Genomic DNA, 21008 nt, shown 5'->3' with positions numbered 1-21008 from the left:
GCAAGGCAAATGACACAGCAAATAGTCTGAGGAAGCCTCAAACTGAGTATCAAACTGAGACTCAAACCCAGGGCATGCAATATGGACTGTAGCCTTCAGCACATGGGCCACTGCCTCAACCAGGCGACCTCTGTGACTTGCATGTTTTTATTTCGTATTGTGGTTTAACTTTTTATGTCTTAAAGGTTTTGAATGGCTTCGTTTTTATTTGTTTTGAACGTCTTATTTTGTTGTGCAAACTCCTAACTGTTTTTTGTTTTATGAATTCTGCCGAGATTATTTTTCCCTAGCCCAAGACTGGCTAATTGACATAATTGAGTCACCTGACAGATGGCCACAAGGGCTAAGCCGCAGCTGGAGATAGGTTGCACATCCCTATGACTAATTTGCTGTTTCTCCTTTAGTGTAACATCTAGTGGCAGGTGGCAGGAGACAAGTAGCAGCTGTACATGACCAGGTCCTGCAAAACGTAGCTGCCACTGATTAATCATTACTTATTTTACACACAAATAGTGATCAGTAATGTGCAGGGCATCAAATCTCATTTTGACTTTTTCATCCTAGATGCCACCTAGAATTGCATCCTAATCAGGAAATGTTCCCTGATCTAAAGTTTATTCTAAATCCAGTAGGAACAAAAGTAATAGCTGTGATATGTCTGCCTAAGATGGACAGAGAGACATAATATGCATGCATCAGGTGAAAGAAAAACTGCAAAACTGTCCCTTATGAGCTGTATAAACTGGTAAAAAATAGGCCTTTTATCAGTAGGTAAAATAGGATCAGTGAAGTTGAGTTACATAGACCAACATGAATCTGTTCAATTTCTAATTCAATTAAAAAAAGGAAACATTAATAATGAGCAGAAACCTGTAATTGTTCAATACAATCACGGTTTTCCCACCCATATATATGTTCTAATTATGTTTTACTGTTTTAAAATTAATTTGGTCAAGTTGCACTTTTGTACTTTAATATGCTCTGACAGGGGAGGTATGTATTACTTGGAATAGCGTGTCCACAAACCCAATTACACTGACTGAGAGAGAAAAACACTATATATCCCATAAACAGATAATAAATGCACGCCCATCATTAGCTAAAATTACATTAATACTGCATATAAACCACTGGTAGGAATTGTTTTGAACGGAACCGAGAGTCTGTGTGTTGTTTCCAGACGGTCGAAGGAAGCTTCGTCCGACCTTGTTTTGCATTCGTGTGGGAAGCAGCAAGAATCGTGTTATCTGTTAACCTTGTTAACTTGATTGTTGCACCATTGTAAGGTTTTGAAGAGTCACGCTTTACAAATAACAGGATACAACTGTTAGCTTCAACGAGAAATAGTAAAAGCCTCTCCAAAAATGCAGTTATGAGGCTAATGGGACTGAAAGCCCCGCTAACGTTAGTCTAGCTGCTTTTATCTCTGCTTTGTTATAATGTCAGCAGCGCTTTTAATGCCCCTGCAATGCAGCCGCCATGGTAAACTTATTTACAAAGTGTTTACGCAGACACAAGGACACAGATACCTCTCAAATGTCTGCCCATCTGCTGAGCACATCAGGAAGTTTATTATAGAAAACACGGAGATAACAGGAGAGCAGAGCCTGACTCCTGAGATCAGGCTGAGGTTATTCACCCCCCGATGCAGATTCTGGCGAGAGAGACCGGAGTTATGGCCCTTTGATGACCCCTACTGGGCTATATACTGGCCAGGGGGACAGGCACTGTCGAGGTAAGATGACAACCATGGCTAACCGGTCACTTTATTAGGTACACGTCTTAAACTGCTCGTTAACACAGATATCTAATAATGCATTCACATGGCTGCAACTCAGAGCATTTAGGCATGTAGACGTGGTCAAGACGACCTGCTGAAGTTCAAACCAAGCTTCATGGGCCTTCCGCATACCTCTACAGTTGTTACCTGACATGTTTTATATCTATATGTTTTCCTCTACGTTGGTGTCAGCTTTAACCTTACAGTTTCTGTGCCATCGCCAGCACAGAAACACCATCCTACCATAACTGCCATCCATTCCTAAGGCAGGTTCTCTCTGATTGTGATCTGTATTAGTGTTAGTGTGTACCAGTCTACCTTCAACGCCCAACCCTTCACACCATGGCGTTAAATACTTGCAATTTTCTAATAACGAGTGTACCAACTCTATTATAACCATACATTGAAATTCATGTTAAAAAGAAACTTTATTAAAAATTTTATTTCTAACAGAACAGAATAAACTTTCTGGCATATGCAGAAGAGCATTGCTGAACACTCAGCGGCAGAAGACCACACCAGGTGGCACTCCTGTCAGATGAGTATTATGTATGTACACTGCAACACAGCATAGATCTTCACCCAAAAATACACTTCAGAATGCTTTTAAGACATCAGGGTTCCGCTCCGTCATGCATTAACAAGAATATGACATGCATCAGTTACAGTAAATGGTCAATTTAAAAAGATAAAAACAGACAAAGAAGTTCCTCTTTCTATCACATTCTTCCATACATGGCAATTTGTTTCACCCTCCAGATGGTCCTTGAGGGTTTGCAACCTTCTCGACTCTTCTTCTGTCACCTGTTACTAGGCAAACTCAAATGCAGTTAGAAGCAAAATGAATTCCAGGCCTTTGGCCTGGCCTTTCTTTAAAAGCATTTATGTTTGTAAGCGTGTAGGCTTGTTAACCTTCTGTTGCTCCAAGTCACTTACACCATGGATCGTCAGGACATCGCGCCAAACGAAACTTAAGACCTTTAAATAGACTGAGCATCAACTCTTTCATGAGCACAACCTGCAATGTGTGTATAAAATTATTATAGCCGCACCTTTAATATAAGTTTTAATCTAATGCCAGTAGCTCTTAATGAACGTTTTAATGCAATGATAATGATGAAAGCTATGTGTAGCAGTAAAATATTTTCTTTATTCCCACACACGTCATGTGTTTGCAGCTGACAAATCTACAGCAACTTTATGATACTGTCATCACAATATAGACTACAAAGAAGGTACACCTAATAAAGCGCTAGCTAGTGTAGTTTTTGATGTCCAGCAATTTCTGATAACAAATCGTTTGTTTTTCTTTAATGACTTCCTATTAAAGGTATATCTTAGATAACCCTGAGGTGTGCCGGAATCAGACAGTCCTGGATCTGGGGAGCGGCTGTGGAGCCTCTGCCATTGCTGCAACACTGCGTGGTGCTGCTCACGTAGTAGCTAATGACGTTGACACTGGTACGCATTTGTGTGTATTTATTTATGTGTTCACATAATCTGTTATTGTTGCTGAATGTTTCTGAACTGTTAAATAAAAAAGCAGGAATTATGAGAAAGTAGGTTTGTTGTTAAAATGGTTCACATGTGTATTTTTTACGCTTTGCAAGGACATACACTTTATCCCTCTGTTAAGAGATGTACTCTAAAACACTTCTTCAGTAGAGAATCAGAGAAGAGAAACACGCAGAATTTCTTGCTAGCAAGGGCAGCCTCCAGAACTGAGACTCGCACTGAGAAACTGCCCCGTTCTTTATTTATACTTCAGTGGGTGCTTGTGTGTGTGTGTGTGTGTGTGTGTGTGACCCCATAAACGACTTCCCTAAACCTGCTGGACTGGAAGTCCAGCAGTTCATCTAAACAAAAAGCACTTAGACTAGAACAGATATAGCTACGTTAATCCTACCGTAAAACAATAAGACACGGTACGACCTCTCCCATGCTCCTAGGATGTGGGGGTGAACGCCAGAACACCCTGGAATGTTACAGACCTCCTAGGATGAGACATTCTTTCAATATGCCACCAACTATATACTTCTAAACACAAATGATTACATGCAGTATTCTACCATATGCAAACTTATATCATTAAAAGACTATACTGACTACTAAGTACAATTTTCCATTGACACCCTCTAGACATCCACATGTATGACCAATTTCAAAAGTCATTCTGACTCTAGATTATTTTAAATTATGATTTATGTCCAGTTTTGCATTTTTGCTGTAGCTTTTTGCATTATCTGAAAGAAATTAATACTTTTTCCTGTGTGTTGTCTAGAATTATTGGTGGTGATACATTTGCACTACTACTGGCATTTAAAGTAAAAAAAAAAAAAGGCTAATAGATGATGCCAAAAAGGAGGATAACATTAACAAAATAGTTATTTTTAAATACTATTGAAGCTGTTATAGTATTTTACCATATCTTGCAGTAGAAGCCTTAAATCTACTGGTTTGTGTTACAGTTGCAGCTGTTGCGACCCAAATGAACTGTGAGCTGAACGGGCTGGAACCACCTGTTTGTCTGACGACAAACATGATTGGTTCAGAACCCGACGCCTTCAGCCTGATCCTCTTAGGTGACATGTTCTACGATGAGGCCCTCGCCACTCACCTTCACAGCTGGTTGGACAGCTGTGTCAGAGTCCATGGCACTAAAGTACTTATCGGAGATCCCGGCAGAGCCCAATTTGAGAGTCACAGCATCCGACAGCTGTTGCATCAGCTTGCCCAGTTTGAGCTGCCTGAGTCTGTTAGAGAGGAGAACTATGGTCTAACTTTCAGCACTGTTTGGTGCTACCGTCCTGAACTGTAACAAATAAATCGTAGCATCTGTGATGTATTAATCTCTGCCTAATTATTGTATCAAAAATACTCCCCTGAATTGAAATGTGAAGATGTTTTGTGACTTCTACGCAGTTACTGTTTACTCTGGGTCATGAAAAGTCTTCATTGAAAAGAAGAAACAGAAGTGGAAGGGAATACAAGCTTAAAGTTATTCATAATTTTAGTGTATTGTTAACTTGATCACAATTTTTAAATGCATGTAAGTTACACACTGCATATTAGTGCTATTCACAAACATTTGCAGAGAACTCTCATGAATATATTGGTAAATCAACAAGAAACACTGAGAAATATGATTCTTGAAATATTTGACCTGTATAAAGTATTATGGCCATCACACTATCTTTTTCAACTGTTTAATAACTCATGTCTTAAATGTATTTCACATCGTTCACTTTTGAGTCACAAAATTTAGAAACATTCTGGGCCATTCATACAACCTGGAAAGTTTGGCTTAAAATTATTGACCAATTTAAACACTGGGTGGTGAACAGAAGATGGCAAAAGACAAAAAACAAAAACAAAGGGAAAAAAACAACAACTTGGTACCAAACTCTTGAACCTTAATGTCACAGAGTACATAGTGTGCATTATTATTACTATTATTATGTAGGCATTAGTAAATACTAACTTAATAAAGATGTGCCACGCTTAATTTCATAAGAAGCATGAAGATACAGTGATCTTTATCCAGAAGTGGGAATTATGTTTGTGGCTAAACCATTATCCACAAAAACATCAAAAATCTTAGCGTGTGAGGCTGTGCCAGTAAAGGGTCGTAGATTTGACATCTCTGAATGAAATTCAAAATGTTTTTTATAACTATGGTTAATGTATAGTTTGACTTCTAAGGTACACACAACACAAGACATAGAAGAGGGGATAGTTTACTACACATCATAAAAACAAAAACATTCATCTCCAATCTTTCAACTGTATCTTTCTGTTCTGACTTTAGAGTCTTTGTTTGTTCATTGAGCCGCACTTTGAGAATCACACCGTTGTGGTAGTGTGGGAGAAAAGGGTAAGGTGTGTGTTGGGTCTGTCTAGCACAGGCCCACCGCTGGAACGAGACAATTTAACTACACAGCAAAAGCATTGAACACCAAGTAGGCAAAGTTCTTTATGTTACTCATGCATGAGGGAGAGAACCACGACAAGCGCCGTTCCTTCGCTTGACCACAGTCGCTCTCGTCCGCTCCCCCGTAACACTGCTCTTTTATGGAGGTTACATGAATATACATGGGTTCATTAACATATGACGTCTACATACACACAAAGAGTACCTTGCCTGTGCGTTGTGTAAGTGTGTGTGTGTGTGTGGGGCCAGAGTGTGACCCCATGAAGGCTCCCTGAAGCTGGTGCCAGGAGTCTAGCGGTCCATCTAAACAAAAGGCTCTTACACTCACACGGATATACGTGTGTTTGCTATACCATAAATGAGCAAGAGAAGATACGACCTCTCCTAGGACGTGTGTGATCTATGCCAGAACACTCTGTAGAGGAGTGAACGCACCCCCCTCTTCATGCTACACAGAGTTGTTACAGACCTCCTAGGATGAGACATTCTTTCAATCTACAAATGATTATATATTTCTAAGCATATATGAGTAAATATTTCTAAGCATAAATGACAATGAACAATACAAATCTAACAGTGTGAGAGACTAAACCATTACACAAAAAACTTCTAAAGTCTAAAGAGCGTGTGAGGCTGTTAGCCGTGTTGTCCAGCAATAAACATATCCACAATGTGACTCTCAGAATCGCTGATTTCAATAGGTTTTACTTGGAGCAACGACTGAACCATGCGACTTATCTGCCTCCTTTATATGGGGTTGCCTCCTGAGGTACAAAATGAGTCTTTCAAATGTGTTGGAATATCCCACTGCATGTATAGGCACTCTGGACACCGCATGGTCGTATTTCTATTAGCCCTGACTCAGCTGTGGCCTGCTTTCAATTAGTTACGGGTTCACTTTCCTTACAAGTACATCACAGTTATTTGCTCCTGTGTTTAGGGGGAAAAAAGCAGCTAATAGTTTGTGGGTTTTGTGTTTGTTGTTAGTGGGTGTCTGTGGTGTTTTGTTTTGGGGTTGTTTTTTGTCAAACTAGGAGTGAACAAAAGCAGAAAAAACAGTAAAGATGCAGACTGTAAAAGTCTAGTTTATTTAGTGAATTCGTCAATTTTTTTATAGTCCACAAAGCAAAGAAGCCTACAACATAAATGGATACTACAACATAACATGGACAGTACGAAGTAAAACTCATTGTCTTAACAGTTTATATTCTTTACATTTAAGAAAAAAATGATATTGGAGTTTTTTTGGTGTTATAAGCCTTCTGTTAAAACGTGTGTCTTCACTTCTTTCTCCCAGCAGCTTTACTGAAGTGACACTTTAACCTACAGCTGATGCTTCACATCACAATCTTTGTGATGAAAAAAAAACATGTTTTCTCGTTAAAATATGTTCATGCTGTTACTTCTCATGAAAATGGACAAAACCCCTGTTCAAGCTTCCTCTTCTTCCTTCCTCTTTATTAATTACCATAGATCATTAATAGGAACCACAAAAGATTTGTCATATTATCCCCACAAAACAACATGTTTTCATAGAAACCGTTGTGATACAGAGATTTAGTCTTGTTTCACAATGTGTCATGGTCCGGGTGTGTGCCAGTGTGTCTCCCTCCAAGTCGGCATCTTCACCCCTGGGAGGGGCCTCAGTGTTCTGCTGATTGCTCACACCTGTGGGTAATTTAGCCGGGGACTCATAAGGCCAGCGCACTCAACCTCTCGACTCGACTCTCCCTCCAGCCCAACTGCTGTTTTTTGGGTTTCTTCTTCTTCTTCTCCTCATTTTTAGAGGGACTTTTACAAGAGGGAAGCTGGTTTTCTAATTAGCAGAAATGCTCAATAGACAGAAAAACAAGGACACAGCCCTAAAAGAAAATTACCGTGAGATGAGGAACACAGGGCACGGTGGTTAGCACTGTTGACGCACAGCAAGAAGGTCCTGAGTTCAATTCCACCATCAGGCCTGATGGTGGAATTGAACTCAGGACCTTCTTGCTTTCTGTGTGGAGTCTGCATGTTCTCCCCGTGTTTGCGTGGGTTCTCTCCGGGTACTCCGGCTTCCTCCCACCATCCAAAGACATGCAACTTGTGGGGATAGGTTAATTGGATAATCCAAATTGCCACTAGGTGTGAATGTGCGAGTGAGTGTGAATGGTTGTCTGTCCCTATGTGTTAGCCCTGCGACAGACTGGCGACCTGTCCAGGGTGTACCCCGCCTTTCGCCCTATGACAGCTGGGATAGGCTCCAGCGCCCCCCGCGACCCTGAAAAGGATAAGCGGAAGCAAATGGATGGATGGATGAGGAACACAGCCATGTTTTACGCACACTGCAGTTCAAGAAGAAGTCAAGAAGGAGGAGACGACCGAACATCTGTGCAAAGAATGTTTATGTTCATCCTGAGAGGGGGGGTGGAGCTTGGAGGAGGCAACTTTAAATTGGGACCTTAAAGACTGGCGTTGCTTTGCTTGGTTCCAGATTCTAGCTAGACTGCGGTAGAATTCCAAAAAAGGGCATTTCAAAGAAATCGTTAAAGCGTAAAATTAAACATTTACACCCATGATGTAACCTTCTGACCATGCTTATTTAAACACAGTCTTGAAAAAGTGAGCAAATGTAGGTCGACTGCTCTTTGTAACTTCCAGATAATGTGTTAATGTCAGCTACTACTGCAGTCATCCTGTTGCTTCTACTCAGACTCTGTTATCTTGTAATATTGTATATACGGCAAAGGTTTAACTGACTGATGAAATACACATTGCTCCACATATTATGCATATATGCAAGAATATATATTTATCTTGTAACACTAATTAATATTAAAATCTGTAACATAATGTATTGTTTGGAGTTTAGTCTGTTACTGTTACTATTTTTACCATTTCTTCTTGGAGCAGATGTAACCCACAAAATTTCCTTAGGGGTTATTAATAAAGTATTCTGATTCTGATTGTTTCAGGATGACCTGCCATCATCCAATGACACATCTGCTTACCTGTATCTTTTTCTTGTTTCTCCTCTTCTTTTCTCTTTTTTCTAAACTGAGGACCTGAGGGCTTTGAACTTTTCTTGTCCATCTTGGTTTTAATTTTGCACTCCAGTATGAACACCATTCCCCAACCCGAGGATCACCACAACATAACCTAATAGACCTACCTATCTTAGTTCACAGATTAACTTTGCCTAGGGTTTATTTCTGAGATTTCGCACAACCCACAAAGTAAATTTCCCAGTGTTAAATCAGCAGTGTTAAAGTGTATTTACTCTAATATAGTCATTATAACAACAGCTGGAGCAAAACGCCTCCCAGTGTGGGTGATAATTCGTGGAGTTAAAAGAGCAGTCACAGTGTCAATGTTACTCTAGAAAGCTCCTCCCACCTCAGACTCCTTTTCAAACCAAGAGGATTTTTCACGATGCCATTTTCTTCACGTCAGTTACACGGCAAGTTGTTCATATTCACTTATTAAACCAACAATTTGACATTTTAAACACAAGTAGCATGTTAAAATAAGGTTACATTCCTTTTGTCCATGTTTATTATATATTTCATTTCGTACCTGAAGCAAATGTGACACTGCCTGTATGCTAACGTAGGGTTGTTAATTAGTGTTGGCGAAGACTGTAAGGCTTGTTAATTTATTTCAGTGTGTAGTGGTGATTGTGTTGTGTTCTAGCATGTTTGAAATTCCATTAAATTAAACCCTCCATGTGTTGGGAGCTACATATTAGCATTAGCTAGCTAACTAGCATTTTGGCTAACCTTGGTGCACGGTCAATTCGCTTGTTATTGTTACATTTTAAATTATGTAAGGCAAGCATTAACTAATTAAAATTTTACACTGATGTTACATCTTTCACTTCTTTTTGGATACCTAGATATAGAGGTCGTTTTCAGTAAGGTTATTGTCTTATTTCAATTCCACTGTCTTCAGTGATTTTACAGTTACAGTGATTACAACCAGCAGGCAGTATAAGCTTGATAAAGTATCCAAAATATCCAGGATTCAGTTTGTAATGTTTTCTTTTTGTAGTTTGAACTTAAGATGACAGTGTTTGTATTTGTAGTGAGTTAACTTGATGTTAACTAATGATGGTATTGACACAAGTTACCTTTTTCCATTTTTGTTAGCAGACTGTGCAGTATGTTAAACTAAAGATGAACAAAATACTGACTCCCTAGTGCTAAGTTAGATCAGACAAATGGTAAAAGTACTAGTAATTATTTTAGGTCTGTATTGAGGAATATATTTCATGTAGGTGAAATACTCATTTAGTACAGGGCTTAAAAACTACAGCCAAAGGGCTGAAACACCTTGTTACACTGAAAAAAAGTAACAGTGTAAGAAATAACGCTGCAAGGCTGTTTTACTGGTATTTATGGGACTGTTTTAATTTTCACATTTTCTATTTACAGTAGTTCAAAGAAGAGCACTGACTATAAGAAATTACTGTCCACAGGAAGCATGTTGCTTAAAGCAAAACTGGGAGGTGTGCAGAAATTTGCTAGAGTATCTGAGCCAAGCCTTAAGGAATTTTGATTGCTGGTAAGAAAACAACATTGTATAAAAAAGGTGTTCAAGGTGCTTTAAGTTCTTTTTGTTATTTAGTCTCTTCAAACTGCATTTTATGATTAATTGAAAATCATTTACGTTTTGAAATCATCTTAGCTATGAATGTATATTTAGTGGGAAAACTGGTCCTCAGTAGATGTCAAAATAGTGGTTTTTATTATACACATATATATGTGGGGAAGATGAGCATCATAAACCTTTCAGAGCTGATCTCCCCCGAACAACCATGTCACAAGGCTTTTATTGCAATGATGACGTCAAGTCACATGATAAGTATCAGTCAGTTCTCAGAACTCAGGAAGTTCCCTGTGATGGCCAAACCCGTGGCCACACTCTAAAGTCGGTAACTTTTGTATTTTCATTCTTCATTTTGAACATGGTAATACATTTTAGTCTCCGATAACTTTATTGATTGGTTTGGATACATTTGTTCTATTTGTAAGCGCGCACATTTAGTTTACTTATGTATTCATACTACTTAATTTCTTTGCTTTCTGACTAACTTTTGTCTTTTTATTTCTTACCTGCCATCATCCCTGGGAGTTGCTGGACAAAAGATGGTAGCCAGGGTTTGAAACCATTAAATACAAAGGAAGATAATTGGACCACACCATCACTTCCTGCTGAAGGGGGGAATGTGTGTTTTCTTTACTTTAAAAACAAAGTATTTGTATTTAATTAAATATTTGAGTTTAGGGTTTAATGGGGTTTTTGATTTTCTTCTTTAGTGTTTAGTTTATTAACAAACTAGATTGTACTGCATCGTTTGTGATTTATGATTGTGTTTTGTTTGTTACCCCTCATGTGTCACAATGGTCTGATCAGCCATTATATATACCCTTGTATGTCATTTCATGTTTAGGTCAATTATGTATGTTTGGGCAGTCATTTGGTTTGTTAAGGTTGCAGTCTTTGCCTGAGTTCAGTTTTGTTTCTTTGACCTCTTTTATGAGCTCAACATTTATTAGTCTTGTAAATATAATTTTTGGGGGTTAAATAAATGGAAACTATATTTTTCTAATAACTCCTGGGCTCCTCCTGTTTTTCAACTCGGTCCATCACATTCCCCTTATATGGCCTCCAGATGTTTCCACTCAGTCCAGCACTTAGAGAAAACCAGTGTGTGTGGTGTGTATATCTATTCGTGTCTATTGTGAGTGTGTGTGTGTCAAACAGGGAGCATGTCCTGAGACGCCCTCACAGTTCTCCATAAGTGTGTGCGTGTTCTACATGACTATGTAGGTGCGTGTAGTGTGGACTTGAATGTGTGTACTCTGTGTAAGTGTATTCAATTGTTGTCCAAAACCAAATATGGGGTTGTCTTTAGTCAGCCTCAGCTTTGACAGCATTACAGTGGAATGTGTGGGGAGTGTGTAGTGCATGTATCTGCAGACCTCTTATTATTGCTCAGTTTAACATGAATATGATTAAGCCTGGAATGCAGGATTCTTCTGTAACCATAAATGATAAACCATAAGTGATGCAAAAGCAATAATACTGAGTGTGAATAGTAACACAGAGACAGTAAAATAATATTCCACCTGATAAGTGTCACTCCTTTTAATCTACCACTTATCAAGCATGTTACTGGCGCTTAATAATTTCGTTTTTATTTATCTGAGTCACTTTTGAAAAAGTATCTTGAAATGATCTTCATTTTAGGCTACAAAACATTAGATGTCATGTAATCTCTTTGTTTACTCAAACTTGTGTGCTTGTTTCCAGCATTTGCAAAGTTTGGTGTGCCAGCCGTAACAAAAGGAGTGAAAGTTTTTGATAGTTCAGGGACTGAGTTGGATGATGATGTATTTGAGGATATAGTAACAGATTCCTCAACTGGGATACTAACCATCAAATATGAAAAAGGTTTGTTTGAGTGATGTGTGTTTCACTGGATGCCATTATTTTAGTATCATTATTACATTGTTTAGGAGGGACCATGTACACTACATCTGTACAGATGAGAAAGTCATTGCGGCACTCTGTACCATGTGTTATTATCCACTTAGCTGAAAACAAACTGGTAGACAACACAGCTCCAAGCAATTTCTGGACCTTCTTCCAGCTCTCCAAGTGTCACCATCTTTCCTGTTCCTAAAGCTAATGTTTCCAGGCTAAAGGCCTCCCAATGCTTTATTTTATTACTATTATATTTATTTGTACTTGTGGTGTACTGTGAAGGTACACTCTGTAAGGCTGCATCTTTAGCCTGAGTATGAATCTCAAAAAACACATACTCCATTGAGGAGACCAAACTATTCACAGTAGATTGGCTTAATCCAGCTGCCCTGAGCTGTGCAGCAGCTGAGGCACACATATCCAAAGTGCTCTTATTTGACCTTTTCAACTTTTCAGATGTTGTGGGTGTTTCTTCTACATTAGTTGACATCACCTCTCCTGTAGTGCTAACGTCTTTAACTGCCACATCAGGCACTAGTAGCCTGTTGGTCAAAATAGTTAAGGTGTTTGGTATTTAAATGTTTTCTAAAACCTGTGGTTTGGATGAACGTGTACATGTTGTGAAGCATAGTGTTGTAAGATGTGCCAAACACAAAATGTGCTTTAAACAGTTCATCAAAAGCACCAAGTGAAGAGGTAGACTTGCATGGTATGGCATTCTTGTCAAGAATAATGAAGAACCGGTGGATGCCATTCTTTTTCACCCCAACAGCCAGGAGGTAGGGTTGAGTGCTGGTAGTGAGGCCATTCTCCCCGCAAGCTCCTCGGAGCCGGTATCTGGTTGCGGAACATGAAGACGCTCTTATTTTTCCCTTCTTTCCACGGAGCATCGGTTGCTTCTGATCTGTTACTGTAGACGGTGACGGGGGTGTCACTAAGCACCGATGAGGACCAGTCACCGCTGCTGCCTCCCATGGGAGAGCAGATCTCTTCCCCGTCCAAGTACAGAGGAACGCAGGGCTGCAGAATGAAAGGCTCCATGTTGTCTGTGCATAGAAAAGTGCTGGCCCTCCCCGTTTTTATTCTCCTCCCTCCACAGACCCCCCTCCCTCTAAGGGAGAAAACAATTTTTTCACACAGGACGTGATTAGTCACACATATGGAATCCAATACACACTTCCAGAGTACCCTCCCCTCACTGGATGCAATTCGTCGCGCTTATGGATCATATTACACACTTCCAGAGTAGCCTACTTCCGGTAAGGTCAAAAGGTCAAGGTGGGGTGTTACTTTTTTACGGTGTCTTAAAGTCTGAAACAGCCAACAATGCTCAGTTGTTAGAAACAATGTAACAATGCAGCAAGGTTGGGTAGTCGCTTAACTAACCGTAGAAAATCTGCTTATAAAAGAAACACACACACACAATTTGCCGTTTCAGCTCGATTGTCTGATAACAAAAGTCTTTCTATAGTGTCAGTGTAAAAAGACAAAGTAATTCCTGTTTGTATAAATTCACCATGAAAAGCCAAAATGCGCACAATGGCTGATGAACCTAATTAAAACGCACCCGCTACGAGAAGACAGAGCGTGCGCAGTGGGACCGCATGGCCCGGAAGTGCCCCTTTTTCGGATGAGTGGGTGCGCGTGCGTGAGAGTGCATGAGCGCGTGCTCGTACGTGCAAAAAGTGCCAGTTTTTAAGCTCGGCAATGGGGATGTGGAAAGAACTCTTCCTGGCTGCTGACTTTCCTGAGGATGCCACTGACGTAAATGCTGACATTGGTGAGCTGTTGTTTCTTTGATTAGCACACAGAACAGTTATCCTTTTTGTCTTTTGGGTCTACTCAAACATTTTGTCAATGCAGATGCATTGAAATGTGTTTTTGTTGATGATGATGATTCAACTTTATTAAAAACAAATAATTTTTTGCAGGCTGGGACAGTGACCTCTCAGCAATTCTATTGCTATTACATCTGATTCCACCATCTGGTCAGGGTCGGAAGAGACCAGGAAAGGTGTCAGCTTCTCAAGCAGAAAGGCGTCTTGTGGTCTTCAAGAAGGTTTGTGTTTCTTTTCTATTTTTATGTTATGAATTACCAATTTAAGAAACACTTGATTCTTATTGCCTGTCTGTATTTGTCTTTTCACAAATATTCAAGAGCACCTTAATGCCATCACTCCACATTTCACTACCACAGAGATTCATACTCAGGCTAAAGATGCAGCCTTACAGAGTGTACCTCCACAGTACACCACAAGTAAAAATAAATATAATAGTAATAAAATAAAGCATTGGGAGGCCTTTAGCCTGGAAACATTAGCTTTAGGACCAGGAAAGATGGTGACACTTGGAGAGCTGGAAGAAGGTCCAGAAATTTCTTGGAGTTGTGTTGTCTACCAGTTTGTTTTCAGCTAAGTGGATAATAACACATGGTACAGAGTGCCACAATGACTTTATCATCTGTACAGATGTAGTGTCTGAGATTCCGTTTTTTTGTAAGATCAAAAGTATTGTTGTGAAAGATGACATTGTATTGCTCTGCGGAAAACTGATGGAAACCCTGTATTTTGATGACCATTATCATGCATTTAGGGTCAGACTGCATCCCAATATGGTGCTGAAGGTGTTGAACATCAATGAGCTGTGTTTCTTCTTCAAATGAAGTATGGCATTTCAGATTCCTCCCTGTATGTCATTCCGTATGGCGGTTTTATGCCGAACTAAATTCATTGTTTTAAAGTGTTTTATACACTACATGAGATATTTTTATATTTTGAGCCTGACATAAAAATAAAGCTGTTAAATGTATTATCTAGTTGTGGTTTTTGCTCACTTTTTTATATGTAAAAGCATTATTAAAAACCAGGTTTTCATGCTGCAAAATACAAAACTCAAAATCTTTCAACATTCCCTCCTGTTGGTAGCGAATTTAACAATATACAGCAGATACATCAATGTGTTTCAGACACAGACCCTACATTGTGAGTGCTTTCGGTCTAATCATAAAATGTGTATCATTCAAACATAATCATTCATCACATTAGTTTCATACTCATCGTCTTCTCCTTCTTCCTCGTCTGGCACAGTGACATATGCAACAAGAGATTGGGATATCATTCTTGATACCATTCCTCTTACACAGGGAATAATGCATGTAGTAAAGATACAAAACATGATAAGTATTACGCCAATAAACATCAAAACCTTAAACATCAAAACCTTAAACATCAGCATTTTCCATGAGCCGCTCATAAGCCAATCCCACCAATTACTTTGTGAATTTGCCCAATCGGTTACCTGTGCCTGTTTAATGTTTCTAAGTAATTGTAGAGCATTTGTCATATTGTCAGAATGCACATTGTCTGGAATATAAGTGCAACAAGTTGTATTAAACAAAACACAAAGTCCGCCCTTTTCTGCCAAGATCATGTCCAGGGCAACTCGGTGTTGCATAACAGTTATTCTTATGGCATCAATTTCCTGATTTTGCTCTTTGTTGATGCTGGTCGATGCATTTAAAAACAGCCCAAAACGATAGTCCAATAGTCAGGGGGTTGCTGTGGTTTAGGACAATTCCTGAATATTGACTGGCAAAGCTTACAGCGCATGTCACTTGGGTCATGTTCATAGGTCTGCCATATAATGTAGCATGCTGTGTTGTAGCAGGCATGTGTGAGCATATATAACAATTTTTGCCTTCTGTGCGATTATATATGTATCTATACCAGGCGTTGTTCATCCAGGGATGGATGTGGTCCTGTGTCACTTCAGCCAGGTGTGAGTTGTCATATGTCCATGCCCTTCTATGTAAGTTGGCTTCTTGATCCTTTAAGTGCATCAGGGTCCATGCTGTAAGCAGCAGGGCCAAGGTCGTCAGCAGAATAATCTTCATGATGACCAGACACACCGATTTGCTCTGGTGAGTAGACTACAGGCGAGAAGTAGAAGGCGGGATATACCCAATCAGCCCTCCCTTCACCTTATAGATCACCAAAGAGTCGCGGTGGTGGTATCTTTGTAGCTTCATTTAAAGGAAGAAGAGCTTGTGAATTGGACAATTGCAGGAAAAGGGAGTGAGACATTGTGTGCAGAAAAAATGTGCTGTGACAGCCAAAAAGCTACCTCCTTTTTCAACAGATAAGCTCCTGTTTCAACAGATAAGCTAACGGTTTTTCCTTTTAAGGAGTTATTATTGAATTCTATACATGCCACACCTGTAGTTGTTTGAGTATAAATAAAGAATATACTGAGAGCCCCAGCGCGATTCCCTCTGTGACGGGGCATCGTCCATGTACATGTAAAATCTCTGAGTCGGTGTTTCTTGCCTCCTAAGAGTTTTCTCCTCACAGGGTTTTTGCCGATGCCGCACCCCACCACAATGCCGCCCCGGGCAAAAGCCCGTGTCGCCGGTATCAAAAACCGCTAATGCATACTAGTCATTTAAGCGACCAATAATTTTTTGGAATTTAAAATGTGCTAACTCAATTTGCTCAACACAGCCCAGAGTAGTATTGAAAAAAATAATCTTGTTAGACACAAGAGCAACTCAAACATCTTTTTCGGGAGCCGAACAGGGCTAACACGTTTTTCCGTTAACTCCGTTCAACCTTGCACGGTGCTGGAGGCCTTTCAATAAATATAAGAAGATGGTTAAGGCGAGAGATTACTATTCTGTCTTTTACATCGGTACAAAGGGAGGACTAAAAGCCAAAAAAGAGAGACGTTTTTTAAAAAATGACACTTTAAAACAGTTCAAGTATCTCTGTGTTTACGGACAGTAATATCGAGTAAACATTTACCAGTCTGAAGGTTGGAAGTTGATCATGGAGCAGTCAAAGGAGCTTGCAAAGAAAAGTGTCTGGACTTCTTTAAGTTGCTTGAAGACGTTTCACCTCTCATCCGAGAAGCTTCTTCAGTTCTAAGGTCAAATGGTGGAGAGCACACGAAAACACCCGAAACTCTGGCAGATTGAGACCCACACCCAGTTTCACACCTTGGCTCAGGCGATTAGAGGATCATCGGGGGTCCTTTTGTCCCTCTGTGGGGGGTTACTCCCACTAGGTTATATCTGGGACTCTCCACCATTTGACCTTAGAACTGAAGAAGCTTCTCGGATGAGAGGTGAAACGTCTTCAAGCAACTTAAAGAAGTCCAGACGCTTTTCTTTGCAAGCTCCTTTGACTACGATGACCTGGATGACTGAGAACCTTCACAGATGATCATGGAGCAGTCAGAAAGCTTTCCTTTGTTAAATCAAACTGCTTTCTTATTACGACTGCTGATGATTACTTTGTATTGAATGAACTTAAAAAATTAATAATGTGTCCAATAATATGCATAATATATGGAGCAATGTGTATATTGGTTTCATCAGTCTCTGGGTGTGAGTATAAGCTTTGTGCAAACGTGAGCAGCAGGATGACTGCAGTTCCCTTATAAGTAGTAGCTGACATTAACAGGTTATCTGGAAGTTACAAAAATGACTTTTTTCAAGACCATCTTTAAATAAACAGATTTGGTCAGAAGTTTACAGATATTCATCAGTGGTGTAAATGTCTAATTATAGTCTTTTAATGATTTCTTTGAACGGCTCTTTCTCCAGGATGGGAGGATACAGCAGTCTAGTTAGAATCAGGAACAAAGCAGAGCAACACCAGTCTTGTCAGGTCCTAATTTAAAGTCGCCGCCTCCAGTTTCCAACCAGTGGCCAGCTGCCACCTAGCACTCACATAACAGAAAACATGACAAGGTCTTTGATCAGTGACCCTTGATCTGTAGTTGTTGATCAATGGTCATGAGAATTTGCATATTAATGATCAAGGAACTGATCTCACAGCCCATTGATAATTCAGTGGTGCTACTTTCAGTCATTGTGCAATATACTGTGTTATGGAAATTTTAACAATAACCTGCAACACACCCAGTGAGCTTGATTTGAAGTGGGTTTAATAAACACATTGCAATGTGGAGAGAGCATCCCAGTGAAACACCAGCACCATCTCTGAATTGTGGCCACCGTCCTTGCATCTTATATACAGAGACACAGACAAAGAACATTCCACTAACTCTCACATGTTGGCCCCTCCTCCTTCACAGAGAGAATTATGACTTTGTTTTCTGCTTGGCCGTCACCTAAGGATTTACATCCCTGATAAGCAGAAGGAGTCTCACTATCTGTATAATGTCTCCCATTACAATGGCCTCACTGTGTTAACATTCCACATGCATGTAAACTAGTGACAGGAATGCTCCTACAATAGTAAAGTGAGAAATTGATATTACTGTATCTAATGTGATATGATTAAATATGTGATTAATACATGAGAAAAGAAATCTGCCACCACAACTGTTTGTAGGGTTGGTGAAACCTGCAGTCAGCTGAGACTGAAGAAGTCACTTGGATGAGTGATGAAATGTTTCTCACACTGAAAGCGCTACGTCCAGATGAACAGAATAAACCTTTTGGGAACAGAAAACAGAAAAAATGACAGAAGGCAGACTTTCAGGCAGGCAAACTAACTACTGTAATCAATCTGTCTCTATAAAGCCATATGCGCTTAGATTGGAGATTCTGATGCATCACCGATCTCCACTGACACGTCGGAATCTGCATCCTGCAACAACCCCGCAAGTATGTCTTGCTTTGACTTTCCCATGTGATCAGTTGCTCTCTGCCCAGCCAATCAATCAATCAATCAATCAATCAATCAATCAATCAATCAATCAAGGCTTTATTTGCCACGTGCAGGTTGCCCTGCAGTGAAATGGGAACAAAAAAACTCCTCTGCACAAAAAAGCACATAAATGTCCACAACACAACATTATGGAACACATGACCAGCCACAGAGTCGGGTGGGGGGTGAGGAGTAATCCGAAGCAAACACAGCAGCCATCCTGCCCAGTGCTACCATTCCAGCGCGGGCTCAGACCCGCCGTGTTCCCAGGAGGGAACAAGCATCGAAGGCGTTTGGAAAGGGAGGGGGGATGAGTGTGTGCATATTAGTGTATATGTATGTGTGTGCGTATCCATAGTTCAGCTGAGACAGCGTCCTTCGCCCTGCCAGGCTAAGTAAACAGTCTTCCAGCCAACCCAGGTGGCCTTGCATGGAATGGGAAGGAACAGACTAAACACAGTCGTTATCAGGGTGTTTTGTTGGGCTCCAGCCTTGCGACCGCAGCTGGCGCCGAAAGGGTATCCGCATGAAGTGATGGTGCTTTTTACTTTAGTGCGAACAACTCATATGAATTTCAAAGCTGTTCTAACAGTCCAACACTGGTCTCTCAATCTCCCGTTGGAGAGCCGTGAGCTTCGCCATGATGTTATTAAACTTGCGCTCTGCGATGTTGTCATTCTTGTGCTCAAAGAGCTGATTCTGAGAACTCACGACCACAGTGAGCCTCCCCAAGATGTCATCCAATTTGCGCTCAGAGATGCTATTCCGAGCGAGCCCCTCCAAGATGTAATCCAGTCTGCACTCAGAGGTCTTATTCTGAGTATTCACAGCAGCCGTAGCCTCTCCAAGATCTTATCCGTGCTGCACTCAATGAGCCCATTTTGAGAAACTTACGCCTCTTCCCATCGTTTCAATCCCAGCGGGCAGCCTTGTGGGGGTTTGAACAGCCGGTTCCGCTTCCTTAATTCTTCAATAAGTCAGGGCCAACCCAGCTCCGAACAGCCAGAACCCTCTTATCATGGTTCCGAATAGGTAGATATCTTCAGCACTCAAGCTCACCCAAGCCCAAACTTCTCGTTGAGAAAGGGGTGTCAATTGCATTTAGGAACCAGTTGATCAAATCCATAATTCCTCTTTTAGGTTTCAGAGAGCAGACTGTGAGAGTGTTCCAGGGAAAAGTAATACAAAAAACACGAGACTAGACAAGGACATAAGAGGCTAAGCAGGGAAGCTAAGGGAGAGGAGGAGGAGAAAAGTGCGACCGCCTTCGTCAAGAGCAGAAAAAAAAAGCCACAGCCTGTGGGCATTGTATGCAATGAGTATGTTATGATACCATTGAGATAGAGCTTTTGTGAGATGTTTGTGTGATGCTATAAAAGAGGCGCTGCCCTGCCCAGAGCGCAGAGCACTCATGACTGCAATAACCATCAGTGCTGACTGTCTGTGTATTTCTCCCACGCCTGGTAATAAAGGTACTGACTACAGTTGACTGTGTCTGCAGACTTTGTTAACAGAAATTCCATAACATCTGTTATTAACATCATCCACTGGGAGCTTCATGGCATAAGTTTCAATGCCCAAGCAGTTCCTGTATGTGTAGATGGCCCACTACTGTTGTCTGCATGCTGTACAGTAGTGAATGACAAACAGAACACTGAAGGATTTATTTTCAGTGTTTAGCAATGAGTAGCGTTGTTTCCTTGTCTGTCTCGAACACCAAGGACATACAGAGAATGAAATTTACATTAGTGCTTGTTTCATGTCGAAGAAGTGCTTTGTTGCTGTCACTTGCTAATCGTAACCCTGGATCCATTCATGTTAACCAAATAACTAAGAAGTGTATTATTTTAATGATCATTATTATTTTGAATGAGAGTGTTAAAACAAATATTGATTTTTGTTATGCAACACCATTCTTCACATTCCTCCCCGATAAACAGGCTGCCTATAATCTATTATGAAAGCTCACACAGGCCGTTGAACATTAGTAATTTTACGATCCGTCAATGAAACGAAAAACAGAAATCTCAGCTGTTTCAAATTAAATCATCTCAATTCCACTGTGACAATATAGTGGCTTTTTCTGGCACAATAACTTTGTGAGTTAAGTGTATTGACTTTTTTATGTTGGTGCTGATATTCTGGTTTTAGCTCA

General features: G+C 40.3%; 1 protein-coding gene across 1 annotated transcript; it reads left to right on the top strand.

The window, feature by feature from the left end:
• The first annotated feature begins 1167 nt into the window (after positions 1-1167).
• Positions 1168-4629, top strand: etfbkmt (electron transfer flavoprotein subunit beta lysine methyltransferase). Its single transcript, XM_082542220.1, has 3 exons — positions 1168-1735; positions 3111-3241; positions 4249-4629. Exons 1-3 carry the CDS (start codon positions 1440-1442, stop codon positions 4596-4598), a joined length of 777 nt encoding a protein of 258 aa, XP_082398346.1. The 5' UTR covers positions 1168-1439; the 3' UTR covers positions 4599-4629.
• Positions 4630-21008: the final 16379 nt, after the last annotated feature.

Source organism: Aulonocara stuartgranti, assembly GCF_965226115.1.
Source record: "Aulonocara stuartgranti genome assembly, chromosome: 7".
Lineage (NCBI taxonomy): Eukaryota > Metazoa > Chordata > Actinopteri > Cichliformes > Cichlidae > Aulonocara > Aulonocara stuartgranti.
This window is presented reverse-complemented; position numbering and strand designations above follow the sequence as displayed.

Bases quoted from the DNA above. Each gene is read 5' to 3' on its own strand.
- etfbkmt (XM_082542220.1), top strand. From the start codon at position 1,440: ATGTCAGCAGCGCTTTTAATGCCCCTGCAATGCAGCCGCCATGGTAAA. The intron at 1,736-3,110 runs GTAAGATGACAA...TTCCTATTAAAG, and splicing joins GGGGGACAGGCACTGTCGAG to GTATATCTTAGATAACCCTG. The intron at 3,242-4,248 runs GTACGCATTTGT...TTTGTGTTACAG, and splicing joins AGCTAATGACGTTGACACTG to TTGCAGCTGTTGCGACCCAA.